We start from the raw sequence: 17,916 nt of genomic DNA, 5'->3' as shown, positions 1-17,916 counted from the left end.
AAATACGAACTGCAGTTATTCTCTCTGGGTAAACTGAGGAAAAGCCCATACTGATATTTGGGGATACCCCCCAAAAACAGCTGGGCTGCCAGGCTTTTCTAGGGAAAACTTTTGGACTTGTAAAGAAAACCAAAGATTAGCATTCATTTGAGGATATTCCCTTACATGAAAAGGTAAAGAGAGTCTAAAACAAATGACAGGCAGTTCCACAAAAACATCGTCTTGAAAACACAAGAACTTATTACAATGAGACTGATATATAAGGGAACAATTTGAGCATAATATGAACTTTGCATTTGATTATGAACAGTTTCATCTGTGAGAAACACTAGGTGAACACAGAAAACTGCACCCAGCATACATGAAATATACAAACCTCAAGCAGCTAGCAGCTACCTCAGGTCCGCATGTGTGTTATGAGCCATAACCATTCACATCTGGTATCATACTTTCCTTCTGTTTTCAGATAGCCTACGTTCCAATACTTCACAATAACACACAAGTTGCAATTCTTCTGATGGCCACTTCCACAAGTAAACTTCAGGTCATTTTCAAGATAAAGTGCCATATTTATTGTAGTATTTATGTATTTCTTAATAATTTAGCAAGTCCTGTTTTTTTTTTGGTTTTTTTTTTTTTTTTTTTTTTTTTTTTTTTTTGCAGTAAGCAGGCCTCTCACCACTGTGGCCTCTCCCATTACGGAACACAGGCTCCAGACGCGCAGGCTCAGCGGCCGTGGCTCATAGGCCCAGCCGCTCCACAGCATGTGGGATCCTCCCGGACCGGGGCATGAACCCGCGCCCCTGCATCGGCAGGCGGACCCCCAACCACTGCGCCACCAGGGAAGCCCTTATTTTTTTATTTTAAATGTGTTACTGACAAAGTTTTTGTTGTATCCCAATCCCATTTTCCCAAAAGCCCCCAACCCCATTTTCCCAAAAGCCCTTTTTTTTTTTTTTGTTTTTTTTTTTTGCGGTATGCGGGCCTCTCACCATTGTGGCCTCTCACATTGTGGAGCACAGGCTTCCAGATGCGCAGGCTAAGCAGCCGTGGCTCACAGGCCCAGCTGCTCTGTGACATGTGGGATCTTCCCGGACCGGGGCACGATCCCATGTCCCCAGCATCGGCAGGAGGACTCCCAACCACTGCGCCACCAGGGAAGCCCAGCCCTGTAGTTTTTACTAAGTAATTTTGCATAGCACAGTGATTTTAGGAATGCATATGTCACATTACAGCAGAACTGATGTACTGAGAAAGGAACTAGGAAAAAACTGAGAAAATGCAACTAGCAGAAGGCTTTAAAGAAACTGTCATTAATATCCTCAAAGAGGTGAAAGAACAGATTATATTCAAGAAACAAGAATAATATGTAATTAAAAGACGACCATTCTGGGAATTCCCTGGCTGTCGTTAGGACTCTGCGCTTCCACTGCGGGGACATGGGTTCGATCCCTGGTAGGGGAACTGAGATCCCGCAAGCTGTGTGGCCAAAAAAAAAGACCATTCAGATATACTAGGATATCAGAAATTAAAAACATTACAATACAAATAAAAGAAATCAAAAGATAGGTGGAACCAGAGGGCAGACAGCAGAAGCAAGAAGAACTACAATCCTGCAGCCTGTGGGAAAAAAACCACATTCACAGAAAGACAGACAAGATGAAAAGGCAGAGGGCTATATACCAGATGAAGGAACAAGATAAAATCCCAGAAAAACTACTAAGAAGTAGAGATAGGCAACCTTTCAAAAAAAAAAATCAGAATAATGATAGTGAAGATGATCCAGGACCTCAGAAAAAGAATGGAGGCAAAGATAGAGAAGATGCAAGAAATATTTAACAAAGACCTAGGAGAATTAAAGAACAAACAAACAGAGATGAACAATACAATAACTGACGTGAAAACTAAACTAGAAGGAATCAATAGCAGAATAACTGAGGCAGAAGAACGGATAAGTGACCTGGAAGACAGAATGGTGGAATTCACTGCTGTGGAACAGACTAAAGAAAAAAGAATGAAAAGAAATGAAGACAGCCTAAGAGACCTCTGGGACAACATTAAACACAACAACATTCGCATTATAGGGGTTCCAGAAGGAGAAGAGAGAGAGAAAGAACCAGAGAAAATATCTGAAGAGATTATATTCGAAAACTTCCGTAACATGGGAAAGGAAATAGCCACCCGAGTCCAGGAAGCACAGCGAGTCCCATACAGGATAAACCCAAGAGGAAACACACCGAGGCACATAGTAATCAAATTGGCAAAAATTAAGTACAAAGAAAAATTATTGAAAGCAGCTAGGGAAAAATGACAACATACGAGGGAACTCCCATAAGGTTAACAGCTGATTTCTCAGCAGAAACTCTACAAGGCAGAAGGGAGTGGCATGATCTGCTTAAAGTGATGAAAGGGAAGAACCTACAGCCAAGATTACACAGCAAGGATCTCATTCAGATTTGATGGAGAAATCAAAAGCTTTACAAATAAGCAAAAGCTAAGACAATTCAGCACCACCAAACCACCTCTACAACAAATGCTAAAGGAGCTTCTCTAAGTGGGAAACAAAAGAGAAAAAAAGGACCTACAAAAACAAACCCAAAACAATTCAGAAAATGGTCAGAGGAACATACATATCAATAATTACCTTAAACGTGAATGGATTCAATGCTCCAACCAAAAGACACAGGCTTGCTGAATGGATACAAAAACAAGACCCGTATATATGCCTGTCTACAAGAGACGCACTTCAGACCTAGGGACACATACAGACTGAAACTGAGGGGATGTAAAAAGATATTCCACGCCAATGGAAACCAAAAGAAAGCTGGTGTAGCAATACTCATATCAGATAAAACAGACTTTAAAATAAAGAATGTTACAAGAGACAAGGATGGACACTACATAATGATCAAGGTATCGATCCAAGAAGAAGATATAACAATTATAAATATATATGCACCCAACATAGGAGCACCTCAATACATAAGGCAACTGCTAACAGCTATAAAAGAGGAAATCGATAGCAACACAATAATAGTGGGGGACTTTAACACCTCACTTACACCAATGGGCAGATGATCCAAAATGAAAATAAATAAGGAAACAGAAGCTTTAAATGACACAAAAGACCAGATAGCATTAACTGATATTTATAGGACATTCCATCCAAAAACAGCAGATTACACTTTCTTCTCAAGTGCGCACGAACATTCTCCAGGATAGATCACATACTGGGTCACAAATCAAGCCTAAGTAAATTTAAGAAAATTGAAATCATATCAAGCATCTTTTCTGACCACAACACTATGAGATTAGAAATGAATTACAGGGGAAAAAAAAGTAAAAAACACAAACACATTGAATTGAGGCTAAACAATATGTTACTAAATAGCCAAGAGATCACTGAAGAAATGAAAGGAAATCAAAAAATACCTACAAATGACAATGAAAACACGATGATCCAAAACCTATGGGATGCAGCAAAATTAGTTCTAAGAGGGAAGTTTATAGCTATAAAAGTCAACCTCAAGAAACCAGAAAAATCTCAAGTAAACAATCTAACCTTACACCCAAAGGAACTAGAGAAAGAACAAACAAAACCCAGAGTTAGCAGAAGGAAAGAAATCATAAAAATCAGAGCAGAAATAAATGAAATAGAAACAAAGAAAACAATAGCAACGATCCAATAAAACTAAAAGCTGGTTCTTTGAGAAGATAAACAAAATCGATAAACCATTAGCCAGACTCATCAAGAAAAAGAGGGAGAGGACTCAAATCAATAAAATTAGAAATGAAAAAGGAGAAGTTACAACAGACACCGCAGAAATACAAAGCACCCTAAGAGACTACTACAAGCAACTCTATGCCAATAAAATGGACAACCTGGAAGAAAAGAACAAATTCTTAGAAAGGTATAACCTTCCAAGACTGAACCAGGAAGAAACAAAAAATATGAACAGACCAATCACAAGTAATGAAATAGAAACTGTGATTAAAAATCTTCCAACATGGGCTTCCCTGATGGCAGAGTGGTTGAGAGTCCACCTGCTGATGCAGGGGATAAGGGTTCGTGCCCCGATCTGGGAAGATCCCATGCCGCAGAGCGGCTGGGCCCGTGAGCTATGGCCGCTGAGCCTGCGCGTTTGGAGCCTGTGCTCTGCAATGGGAGAGGCCACAACAGTGAGAGGCCCACGTACCGAAGGAAAAAAAAAAAAAAAAAACTTCCAACAAACCAAAGTCCAGGACCAGATGCCTTCGCAAGTGAATTCTATCAAACGTTTAGAGAAGAGTTAACATCCATCCTTCTCATACTCTTCCAAAAAACTGCAGAGGAAGGAGCACTCCCAAACTCATTCTACGAGGCCACCATCACCCTGATACTAAAACCAAAGATACTACAAAAAAAGAAAATTACAGACCAATATCACTGATGAATATAGATGCAAAAATCCTCAACAAAATACCAGCAGACAGAATCCAACAACACATTAAAAGGATCATACACCACGATCACGTGGGATTTATCCCAGGGATGCAAGGATTCTTCATTATATGCAAATCAATCAATGGGATACCCCATATTAACAAACTGAAGAATAAAAACCATATGATCATCTCAGTAGATGCAGAAAAAGCTTTTGACAAAATTCAACACCCATTTATGATAAAAACTCTCCCGAAAGTGGGCATAGAGGGAACCTACCTCAACATAATAAAGGCCATATATGACAAACCCACAGCAAACATCATTCTCAATGGTGAGAAACCGAAAGCATTTCCTCTACGAGACAAGGATGTCCATTCTCACCACTATTATTCAACATAGTTTTGGAAGTCCTAACCATGATAATCAGAGAAGAAAAAGAAATAAAAGGAATACAAATTGGAAAAGAAGTAAAACTGTCACTGTCTGCAGATGACATGATACTATACATACAGAATCCTAAAAATGCCACCAGAAAACTACTAGAGCTAATCAATAAATTTGGTAAAGTTGCAGGATACAAATTAATGCACAGAAATCTCTTGTACTCGTATACACTAATGATGAGAAATTATGGAAACACCCCCATTTACCACTGCAACAAAAAGAATAAAATACATAGGAATAAACCTACCTAGGGAGACAAAACACCTGTATACAGAAAACTGTAAGACACTGATGAAAGAAATTAAAGATGATACCAACAGATGGAGAGATACAGCATGTTCTTGGATTGGAAGAATCAATAGTGAAAATGATTATACTACCCAAAGCAATCTACAGATTCAATGCAATCCCTATCAAATTACCAACGGCACTTTTTACAGGACTAGAACAAATCATCTTAAAATTTGTATCGAGACACAAAAGACCCCGAATAGCCAAAGCAGTCTTGAGGGAAAAAAACGGAGCTGGAGGAATCAGACTCCCTGACCTCAGACTATACTACAAAGCTACAGTAATCAAGACAATATCATACTGGCACAAAAGCAGAAATACAGATCAATGGAACAGGATAGGAAGCCCAGAGATAAACCCATGCAACTATGGTCAACTAATCTATGATAAAGGAGGCAAAGATATACGATGGAGAAAAGACAGTCTCTTCAGTAAGTGGTGCTGCGAAAACTGGACAGCTACATGTAAAAGAACGAAATTAGAACACTCCCTAACACCATACACAAAAATAAACTCAAAACGGATTCGAGACGTAAATGTAAGACCCGACGCTATAAAACTCTTATTGGAAGACATAGGAAGAACACTCCTTCACATAAATCACAGCAACATCTTTTTTGATCCACCTCCTAGAGTAATGGAAATAAAAACAAAAATAAACAAATGGGACCTAATGAAACTTCAAAGCTTTTGCACAGCAAAGGAAACCATACACAAGACCAAAAGACAACCCTCAGAATGGGAGAAAATATTTGCAAACGAATCAACGGACAAAGGATTAATCCCCAAAATATATAAACAGCTCATGCAGTTCAATATTAAAGAAACAAACAACCCAATCCAAAAATGGGCAGAAGACCTAAATAGACATTTCTCCAAAGAAGACATACAGATGGCCAAGAAGCACATGAAAAGCTGCCCAACATCACTAATTATTAGAGAAATGCAAATCAAAACTACAATGAGGTATCACCTCACACCAGTCAGAATGGGCATCAGCAGAAAATCTACAAACAACAAATGCTGGCGAGGGTGTGGAGAAAAGGGAACCCTCTTGCACTGTTGGTGGGAATGTAAATTGATACAGCCACTATGGAGAATAGTATGGAGGTTCCTTAAAAAAGTAAAAATAGATTTACCATATGATCCAGCAATCCCACTACTGGGTATATACCCAGAGAAAACCATAATTCAAAAAGACACATGCATCCCAATGTTCACTGCAGCACTATTTACAATAGCCAGGTCATGGAAGCAACCTAAATGCCCATCAACAGATGAATGAATAAAGATGTGGTACATATATACAATGGAATATTACTGAGCCATAAGAAGTAACGAAATTGAGTCATTTGTTGAGTCGTGGAAGGATCTAGAAAGTGTCATACAGCGTGAAGTTAAGTCAGAAAGAGAAAAACAAAGATCGTATATTAATGCATGTATGTGGAACCTAGAAGAATGGTACAGATGAGCCAGTTTGCAGGGCAGAAGTTGAGACACAGATGTAGAGAACAGACATATGGACACCAAGGGAGGAAAACCACCATGGGGGATGGTGGGGATGGTGTTGTGCTGAATTGGGCGATTGGGATTGACATGTATACACTGATGTGTATAAAATTGATGACTAATAAGAACCGGCAGTACAAAAAAACAAACAAAGCAAAAAAAAAAGATAGGTGGAAAGATAAAGTTCATGAATTCTCCCAGGAAGATTATAAAAACAGAGAAATTAAAATTGAAAGTCAAAGAAATCACAGAGTCAAGATAAATGATCTGACATCCAAAATAATAAATTTCAAAAGAAAATCCCATAAAACATAAAAAGACACTTTACCAAAGAAATAATATAAGAAAAATTCCTAGAACTGAAGGACTTGTGTTTCCAGGCAAAAAGGGCTCACAGAGTTTATTGCCCAATGAAAGAAAAAAAAAAAAGACTCACACCAAGGTATATCATCATAAAATTTCAGATTCATTGAATAAAGGGAAGATCCCAAAACACTAAACACTTCCAGAGATAAAACAACAGATCACACATAAAGAACTGAGAATCAGAATGGCATTGGATTTCTCAAAAAAACACTGGAAGCTAGAAATAAATGAAGAAATGCTTTTGAAATTTTGAGGAAAAATAATTTCCAACCTGGGATGTGTTACCCAGATAAATTATTTTTTAAAAGATTTATTATTTATTTATTTTATTAATATTTTATATTTTTTTGGCTGTGTTGGGTCTTATCTGCAGCACATGGGATCCTCGTTGAGGCATGCGGGATCTTTCATTACGGTGCGCAGGCTCCTCGTTGGGGTGCGCGGGCTCCTCACTGGAGTGTGCGAGCTCAGTAGTTGCTGCACGCGGGATCTTAGTTGCCCTGCGGGATCTTAGTTGCCCTGCGGCATGTGGGATCTTAGTTCCCTGACCAGGGATCAAAGCCGCGTCCCCTGCACTGCAAGGCAGATCCCTTACCACTGGACCACCAGTGAAGTCCCTACCCAGGTAAATTACTAATCAAGTGTAAGAAGGGAATAAAGATATTTTCAGATGTGTGAAGTTTCAAAGTATTTCCCTGTTATGCATCCTTTTTCAAGAAGTTATTAGGAGATGTGTTCCACCAAAATAAGAGAATAATCAACAGGTGGGAAGACATGGGATCCAGAAGACAGGAAATCCAAAATGGGTGGGAGACAAAGGAAGTTCTAGGGTGATGGAAAAGCAAGTCCACAATGACAGCAGAGAAGCAGGCCCAGAAAGAAGTCCAAATTGAAGCAGAAAAATAAAAGGCTTCAAAACTGAAAGTGAGCGAGATAACAAGAAAGAGAAAGGAAATCCTAGATTACCTGGTGTGTTTGAATATGTGGAGATGGTTCATATACTTGTCAGAGATTTGTTTGTGGTAAATGAAAATTAAGCAAATAGAGCAATTAACTCCAGCAAAACCAAAATACATAAGAAAGAAAAATGTAAGTATAGTATTACAGAGCAGAGAGAACAAGGAATTAGTAAATAATACCAAAACAGTCCTAATAATGTAAATGAATATTTATTAAATCCCAAATTGTGATTTAACAATACTGGGGTGTCACGGGGAGGCAAAGTTGGTATATGTCTGGGTATGCGTGTGGAAGGAGTAGTGTAGTATTATATGTTTAGATTCCATAGTAAATAATGTCTCAAATTTAAAAATCAAGAAAGAATACTATATAGAAATACAGTGCTAAATAATGAAAAAAACAGCTTAAGATTTCAAAATGGGAAACAAGAAATTAGGTGTGGAGCAAAGAAAGTGGGGCTGTTTTTTGGTATAAGCCTTGTAATATTTAGTTTTATTAGTCTTTGTACACTTATTATTTTGATAAAAATAACAAATTAGAAAAAAAACGGATCATTTTTACCTGTCCAAGTTCTTCATTCAGATCAGAAGTATTGACTTGAGCTTTCTGATCTGATTCTTCATGATAGAGATCAAGATCCCAGCCAATAAAAAATGATCCAAGAAATTTCTGCATTTCAACTGTCACATATAATGAAATTGGAATGATGAAATTGTAGAGTACCAAAAAAGCAAGGAAGTCTGAAATAAATTTCAGAATCTAGGGGAAAAAAATGATTGCTTGATAAGACAAAAATATGAAGGAAATTATCAGATAGTTTCATATCTCAACAGACCATCAACTATATTCTGAAGCAGAAAAGTCTCATGAAATGAAATTCATTTACTGAATTGTCTTTTTAACACATTTCCTTTCGTTATTTTAATCCTCAATAGAATCTTGAACAAATTAAAAGAAGAAAGGTTAAAACCAAATTACTTAATTTGTTACTTTTTAGAAGCTACCAGAAAAGCCTGGTGTGACTGAAATTACTTATGACAAAATTATAATTAGAACCTCTGTAGCATACTTACCATTCTATTTCTACACATCAAAATCACAGATAACTAAAAATTGACTGTAATTTAAAAAATGTAAAATAACTGCTAGGCTAGAACTGCTAGAAATTAAAACTCTCAATTACAGATTACACAGGAATAGCCTACTTCAATGGCATAGCAGTTCCACATTTTAAAATGTGTTCTGTAAAAGATAAAATACCTAATTGTAAATGATACTGAAAATATGTTCCTGTGATTATCTGCTTTTTGGTCTCTTGACATTCAAACTTATCTTCCAATATTTGCACTTTAATCTAAAGTGAAATTTGGAGAACAATTTACCAAAACTGCAGGTTAACTTCTCCTGGTAGTCCATATTTAATCAGTTTAAAACTTTTTATGACGTAATTCGTATTTACTTCATACCACCAATATACTGACAGTAAGACCCTTGAATTATTCTGATAGAATTGAAAATTCTATTTACATACAGTAAGTAGAATAAAAATTTCAATTTGTATTACTGAAGTGGAATGCGAATACAGATGACTTAAATGTCTGTGATCTCTTTTAATTATTCAAGTTATGCCATAGGGAATATAACTGCTTATGCTGTAAAATGTAAAAAGCATACCAGTACAAACATGCTGGCTACTCTTCACGTGCAATATCCTTTTGTCACCCTTCAATAGTGATAGTTTTAGGGATGACAGTGGTCACTCCTATCAGAAGTCACTACCAAAGCATTAAAAGAAATAAAATTTCCAAAGAATAAAATTTTCTTTGTAACAGTCAAGAACACCATGAAGTACCTTACTACTATTTCTTTGATGTTCTGTTTTTTGGTTATACCAAGGTTCATCCCATTTTTCTTCAGCTTGCCATGTATATTTCAAGATAGTACTGATGATGGCTTCAGAAATAAGGATTATTAGATAAATTATCAAAAAGGTATTCATTGACCTGAAATGAAGAAAGAGAATATAAAATGTATCAATTATATGTTACTATACTCATTTGTTTGGAAATTAACATTGGTATTAAATAAGATACTAAATATCAATATATAAGATATAACGGTAGCTATTTAAAGGACACAGTCTTTGTTTTTAAGAAATGACCATTCAATTCAGTCCATTTACTAGCAATAAAAGAACAGATACATAAGATTACAAGCATATTTACTATAGTTAACTACTGTTCAAAATGCTTATAGTGGGCTCCCTGGTCAGGGAGCTAAGAACACACACACAGTCCCTGGTTGGGACGCTAAGATCCCACATGCCTTAAAAAAACCAAAAACATAAAACAGAAGCAACATTGTAACAAATTCAATAAAGACTTTCAAAAATGGTCCACATCAAAAAAATAAATAAAAATTAAAAAAATTAAAAAACAAAACAAAATGAAAACAGACTCATAGATACAAATAGGTGGTTGCTTGCTGGTATTGGGGGGATGGGTAAAATAGGTGAAAGGGATTAAGAGGTATAAACCTTGGGTTATAAAATAAGTAAGCCATGAGAATGTAATATACAGCATAAGGAATATGGTCAATAATATTGCAATAACTTTGTATGGGGCCAGACAATTACTAGACTTACTGTGGTCAACATTTCATAATGTATGCAAATGTCAAATCACTATGTACTACACCTGAAACTAACATAATATTTTATGTCAACTATATTTCAATAAATTAAAATTAAATAAATAAAAAATGAGAAACCATCCCTATCTTCAAGGATACCATCGTTTGTTCACTTGAAATATATATTTTTATATACATATTTTATACATATAGAATAATATACATACCAATAGTCATATTGGGACTTCCATGGTGGCTCAGTGGTTAAGACTCTGTGCTCCCAATGCAGGGGGCCTGGGTTTGATCCCTGGTCAGGGAACTAGATCCCACATGCATGCCACAACTAAGAGTTCACATGTTGCAACTAAGGAGCCCTCAAGTGACAACTAAGGACCCTGCCTGCTTCAACTAAGACCCAGTGCAAGCAGATAAATTAATTTTTAAAAAGTCATATTTATGTGTAAATAAATGAAAATAGTTTTCTTACTTTTCTACTGCAGATCGTTTCTGTGATTTGCTCTTGTAATTTAATGCCATCTTAGTTTCCATTCCAGTATACACAGCAACACCTGCAAAACAAAACAGTCTTAAGATAATCCTCTACCATGTTTCACAAAAGAAATGTACTCACTAGCACGAAAGAAAATCTAAGAAACTGTATCATCTGAGAGTTGTCAGAATTTGGCTTTCCTTTAAGTCTTTCTGGAGTTTTTTTTAAAAGGCTTTCCAAGTGCAATTTTGGGAAATTCCAGTCATTCAACCTGCTGAATGAGGAAGGCATGTGGGTTCTGTTCCTGAATTATAACTGGGATATCTGAATGAAAGAGGTATTATTTGAGTTGGAATTGATGGAGGAAAGGATACGGAAAGATAAAGAAGGCAGGGAAGGCCATTATAGATACAGCAAACAGTGTTAACAAAGACAGAAATAGAAAAGCGCTTTCTGTTAGGCTGTAACAATGGATTGGTGTCAGTTTGAAAGACCTTGAAAGCCAGAATCTGGAGTCTAGACATAATCTCATAAGCACTGGAAAGATAATATGGAATCTGTCAGAGTAAATGAAATAAACACAAGGAAAGTGCTATTTTAAAAATATGTGCCTATGTGAATGACTGAGATGAGAATGACAGTAATAAGGGGACTAAAACTGGGGTAAGACCAATCTTATTAAAAAACTTTGGAGTTAGAGCTTGGTTTGAAGGTTAGCTCTGCCACTTATTAGTTCTGTGACCTTGAGTAAGTTATCTAATCTTTCTGAGTCTCAATTTCCCCATCTTTAAATGGGAAAAATACCTAATAAAACTGGTATGAGAGTTGTGTGACAGATTAGCAAAATGCCTAGAAACAGAAAGACGATGAATAACTGGAATTTTCACTGTTGGAATTATCCTTCCAAGGCAGGGATTACAACTCAAATGATAAAGGGCACCAAAATTATAGAAATGTGAGAAATGAGATAAAATGGTACAACACAGAGAGGTGGTGCTGAGGAAAACAATAGCAGACCCATTTAAAGGCGTTCAAATACACATTTCCTAAATTTTAAGAGTGGGAAAGGTGTTACTGCTAGAGAGGTGTTAAAATACAGCATTACAGGAGAGGGCCTAAAAGCCCTGGAGATTTCTCTGGCTTTTGCCATTAAAACTTTACTATGGTCCCCTTTTTAAAATTGTGGTAAAATACACATAACACACAGTTTGCCTTTTTAATACAATTCAGTGGCACTTAGTTACGTTCACAATGTTGTGCAACCATCCTATCTAAGTTGAGACTATTTCATCACCCGCCCCCTGCCAAAAAAACCCTGTACCCATTAAACAATCATTCCCAATTCCCCTCCACTCCCCAGATGCTGGGAACCACTAATCTACTTTCTGTCTCTATGAATTTGCCTATTTTGGGTATTTTAAGTATAAATGAAATCATATAATATGTGGCCTTTTTGTGTTTGACTTCGTTCACTCAGCATAATGTTTTCAAAGTTTATGTATGTTGTAGCATGTATCAGTACTTCATTTCTTATGGATGAATAATATTCCATTACTTGGATATCCTACACTTTGTTTATCCATTCATTAGTTGATAGACATTTGGGCAGTTTCTACCCATTGGCTATTGTGAACAGTGCTGCTATGAACATTCTCATACAAGCCTTTGTTTGAGCACCTGTCTTCAATTCTTTAGGGTATATAGCTAGAAGCAGAATTGCTGAGTGATACGGTAATTCTATGTTTAACTTACTGAGGAATTGCCAAACTACTTTCCACAGCAGCTGCAACATTCTACACTCCCACCAGCAATGTATGAGGGTTCCAGTTTCTCCACATTTTTGCCATACTACTTATATTCCTTTTTAAAAAATATATGGAATTATTTATCAGAGAGCCTAATACTGAGAGATAAGATACAGTACAGTTAACAGGAAAGAAGAGACTGAGGAAGAAGAGCTCAAAAGCTCAAAGTAAGTATTCAGTGAATAACACAATCTGGCCAGAATATGACAGGCCATTCCTGAAAGGCGAGGAGCCAGTTGACAGCTACAGGTTATCACTGACTTCACAATTTACCTAGAGTTGACTCAGAGCATAGTGAATTAGTTTAGCTCGACAATGCAAGAGCACTATTTATTCATCCTTTTGATCCAGTCAGTGTATGTTCCAACAGTATCTGTTATATAGTCACAGATCAATAAGAATTCATTGAATGAATAAACGGATGAACAAATGAGTCAGCAGTTTTAACAAGCCAATCTAAGAATCATCATAATGGAAATTTATACAAGTGGTTTACTGCACCAAGGTGTCAGAGTATATAGTTTTCAACACCATTAACAGAAGTGCCAGAATTATCTTAGCATGGAGTATTCACGAAGAAAATATAAGAGCAAGGTTCTAACCTATTACTCAAAAATAGGAATTAACGAAAAATACAACACGAATTTATATTAATACAATCTCTGAAAGAAAATTATCATAGACAATACATTAACTAAGCAAAAGACCACAAATGCTGTGCTTTTAAAAATACTTCATATAAAGCATCAAAACGAATCTATAATTTAAAATTTTCAATATATACAAACCAAAAATTTCTTTTGTGTTTTTTAATCTGGCTCCACGAAGCAAGAGACTCTCTGGCCCCAAAGGTCTAGGGAAAAAATAACCAAAACCATTGAATATATTAAAATTTCAATTAAATTTTAAAATGGCATCTTTAGCAGACAGAAGGTACTTCAGCTATACTTATAACAATGCTTTCATAAAAAACCAAAATCTCTGCTACTGTAAAGCTGTCGAGGTCAATCACGATGCTAGTTACCATAACAACAAATATCTGCCTTAGCATTTCAGTCATTTTAAGATCAATGGCTCAGAAATAAGACTATGCCTGTAGATAAAATCACAAAGCCACTTGTTTCAGAAGTTTAAACATAAAACTCAACAAAACCAAAAATTAAGCAATGATTTTAAAATGTTTTACAGAAGATAAAATTTTAAAATTTTGAGCAAAATCAATTAACATTTTTCAAAGGGAAAATACAGAATTAAAATGCAGTGTAAACAGGTTGTGTGAAGAAAAAAATGCAAAATAAACATAAATTGTAGTATGATTTGTATGTAACTGTGTGAGTTCTGCACAATTAAAATTATACTAGGTTATAAAAGATAACATAGTAAGTGAGTTAGCACTTTTTCTAGGCAAGATCAACACTACAACTTGACTACTTGCACTGCATACTTCTTGGAGCACAGGTCTTCTTGCTGTCTGAATTTCTCTCCATAAAGGAGATATAAAACGAGAAGAAATAACTAGAAAGGAAAATTGTATTTTCTTAGTGATAGCAAATGATAAGACTCTGGTATGGATAAGTAAAAAAGCCTTGATTTTGTTGATATTCCTTATCATAAGGCTTTTCTGAAATATACATACACAGTTATCCAAATCAAACAGAATCTGAACCAATTCTGAAGAGGTCTGCAAACCTAAACACTGTAAAAAAAAAAATAATCCAATGAACACAGCAGAGGGGGCCAGGTGTTTGGGCTATGGTTAACAAGTATGGTTTTATTATACAGTCGTATCTGGAGCACCCTGAATGGATATTCCAAAATCAATTATTCAGGAGCCATATTATAGCTCTTTTCTACTTGGTTTTGGTTCCAGCAATGAATAGAAAAACTTTGAGCTCATGTTGGCATATAAAATTGGGATATAATGATAGAAAGCTTCAAATTAAAAGATAATTCATCAGTTCACTCTGGTTGCTTTAGCAAAGAACATGGCTCTCTCTTTTTTTTTTTAAACCATTCTACCTGCTAAGGTAACATAATTGATCTTTTCCTTTAACAGCCACAATATCTTAATGCAATCCATACTACGTATCCACACATGCATCCCAATATGTCACTGTAGAAATCAAACTAAAACCCAGTCACTGTTATTCGGCAGGGGTCCTACACTTAAAAAGACCTTGTTACAGTTTATTGAACGTGCTCCTGTGTTGACTTTTACTAAAAGTGTGAATCCATGCTGATGCATATTTTTGGTAGCTTGTCTTGAGGATTTCATTTTAAAAAATTCTCAACTCTTTATGTCAGTGACTTATTTCATGCAGTCAGTATAAATTGAATGTCTCCAGAAAAGAGGTGGAGTGCTAAGTTAATTAGAAGTTCAAGGGCTGATTCCAAGGTTTTTTCTAAATTCAGCTTTGTGGTCATGAGTAACAATGTAATCTCACCCTATCAGAAAATCTTTGAAATGACCCAAAGCCTTTCATGTAGGTACCAGAAATTAACCTGAATATTGAGGGAAAACAAATCAAAACAACCAAATAACCAATCAGAAGAGTATATAAGAAGTTATTGGCCAATAAATACTCTAGTTTGTAAGGAATGATCTTGAAGTGAAGAAGACCATAATATTTTTATTTGTTAAACATTACATAAGACATTTTTGTATTAGAGACTTATGTGGTGGTACGTTTAGATGTGTAAGGATCTGGATAGGGACCACTATGATTCCTTTGTTACTACCTAACATATCAGACAAAGAAATATGAGTACACAAATAATCTTACTAAATGTTTTTGATGTCATTTCCTGGCATTTGCTTCATCCTCATCTCATCTGCTGCTGCTAGAAATTACTAGAAGATGAAATGCTAAATGTTTTTAAATTAACCCTTTCCCATGATATGCTGCTTACTTATCTAATCTCCCTTTAACTCGATTTTAGTCCCTCCCCCAAACAATTCTCACTTAAAAGTGATTGGATAATACAAATTTATTCTTACCTTACAATTTCTTCCATTTGTTGAGTTATTATCATTCGTCCCATGAATCTATCAAAGAATTCACTATGTTACAAAAAAACTAATGATACATTACTTATGTCATCAATGGGTGGAAAATTTTAAGACAGTTCTGGCACTATTCTTAGATATGAAACAAAACCAACCTTTTGCATATACGAATGGTCCAATATTCATGTTAGAAATTACAAAGGTAAATCAGTCATTAAGCTTTAAAAAATTAATATTCTTAGAGTCGCAGGGAGCGATCAGTGGTGCTGTTTGCCTTATCATCCTCTTCTGCTTCACCCTTTTCCCTTTCCTGAACTGTTTTGTGGAGGAGCAGTGTAAAGCCTTCCCTCACCATGAAGTGTGCTCCTTGCCATCTGCTGCATAATCTTCCTGGGCTTCGCAGATGATGTACTGAATCTGCACTGGCGCTATAAGCTGCTGCTGCTGCCCACAGCTGCCTCACACTACTTCTCCTCGTGGTCTATTTCACCAACTTTGGCAACACGACCTTTTTGGTACCCAAGCCTTCTGCCCAATTCTTGGCCTGCATCTAGACTTGGGGATCCTGTACTATGTCTACATGGGGCTGCTGGCAGTGTTCTGTACATGACCCTCGTCAACTTGCTACTTGAAGTCTTTGGGCCCATGCATTAGAGAAACCTCACTCTGTTCCTGCTGCTGCTACATGTCATGGGCAGTGCTGTCACCTTCTCCAATGGGTACCAGCTTGTCCAACTCTTCTGTGATGTCTGAGTCCCCTAATCCATTGCCCTTTGCTTCACAGCCTCCAGAGTTCCTGACTCAGGCTGACCTCTTCTGGATCAAGACTGCCTCTGGGGCTCAGGTCTCTCCCACCCTTCATTCTCCTTCAGATTTTGTACTCAACATTTCCTTTCCCCTGTGATTATTGACATCCTGGGCTTTTCTTGCCCTCTAATGACTACTGATTGGACTTTGCCCATGGCTTTCTTCAACTTGCCACTCTCCCCTCTCCGTCCCATCTCTGCGGCCTTCTAAAGTGGGATACTGTAGCTTTTGTGCAGTTACCCACAACTCTGACACTCTAGGAATATGTTGGGCCTGGGGATAGAGGACACAGGCTCCTGGCTGGGGATAAGGACACAGGCTCAAAGATGACTTGACATTTGACTATAAATTAAGTATTCTGATGATTAAGAGCAGACTGGGGGCACCAGGTGCTCCAAATGGTGACAAGAAAGTATTGTCTTTAAAAAAAAAAAATAATATTCTTGCCATCTCTACTCCAGCCATGAGCAAACTAATGAATGAAAAAATGTTTTCAAAATGGCAATGCAAATGTAATATATTAATATGATTATCAGTTTGGTCATGATGAGACTTTATAATTGCTACACAGAGATGCATATATTATTTAGCCAACAATGAATGCTCATACATTTTTATCACAGTTTACTAAATAAAGACTCCGGTAACCAGAATCATTCACTCACTCATTCACATACTTATTCATGCACTCATTTATCCAACAAATATTCACTGAGCAACTACTATGTGTGAATTACGTGCTGAGGGTAGAGTAGTAAGTAAAGAAACTATTAGTGACCTCCAGAGCTTTTTTAACTTTTGGTTTCCTGAAATTTAGAGTGAGTGGCCTGTTGTTATAATGAATTTTCATAGCCTGGCCTTTTAGTTCCAATTTCCACTACCAAAACAGCTCCATAGCACAAGGTCAACTCAAGTGAAAAATTACTTTCTATAATAGTGAGAGGTAAATTCTGAGTTGAAGCAAATTCTGGGCAGAGCCTCATGTTAATCATTTAACTATGCAAAGAAATATTAAGCATGACTTTCCAAATGTCCCCTATTATCCCTCCTGTTTCCAGGTTACAGATGCTTTACCCCTTGTAGACTTTGGATTCATTATTTCTTGCTAATCTCTTACTTCTTCTTCCTTCAGTCTCCTGTATCAGGGAGAAGCACTGCTTTTTTTTTTTTTTTTTTTTTT

At 36.5% G+C, this 17,916-nt stretch overlaps 1 protein-coding gene across 1 annotated transcript in view; it reads right to left on the bottom strand.

Annotated features, from left to right (window-relative positions):
- Nucleotides 1–17,916, bottom strand: part of ATP11B (ATPase phospholipid transporting 11B (putative)) — a 124,238-nt gene that overhangs the window by 60,447 nt on the left and 45,875 nt on the right. Inside the window, exons 8-12 of the mRNA XM_007468922.1 lie at nucleotides 15,921–15,968; nucleotides 13,711–13,775; nucleotides 11,115–11,196; nucleotides 9,849–9,999; nucleotides 8,558–8,755 (exon numbers count right to left, since the gene is read on the bottom strand). Of these exons, the coding sequence (XP_007468984.1) occupies nucleotides 8,558–8,755; nucleotides 9,849–9,999; nucleotides 11,115–11,196; nucleotides 13,711–13,775; nucleotides 15,921–15,968 (544 nt within the window). The remainder of the gene's footprint in view (nucleotides 1–8,557; nucleotides 8,756–9,848; nucleotides 10,000–11,114; nucleotides 11,197–13,710; nucleotides 13,776–15,920; nucleotides 15,969–17,916) is intronic.

The sequence above is a fragment of the Lipotes vexillifer genome, unplaced genomic scaffold, assembly GCF_000442215.2.
Source record: "Lipotes vexillifer unplaced genomic scaffold, Lipotes_vexillifer_v1.1 scaffold263, whole genome shotgun sequence".
Classification (NCBI taxonomy): domain Eukaryota; kingdom Metazoa; phylum Chordata; class Mammalia; order Artiodactyla; family Lipotidae; genus Lipotes; species Lipotes vexillifer.
The sequence above is the reverse complement of the archived record's forward strand: the minus strand, read 5'-3'. Positions and strand labels throughout refer to the sequence as shown.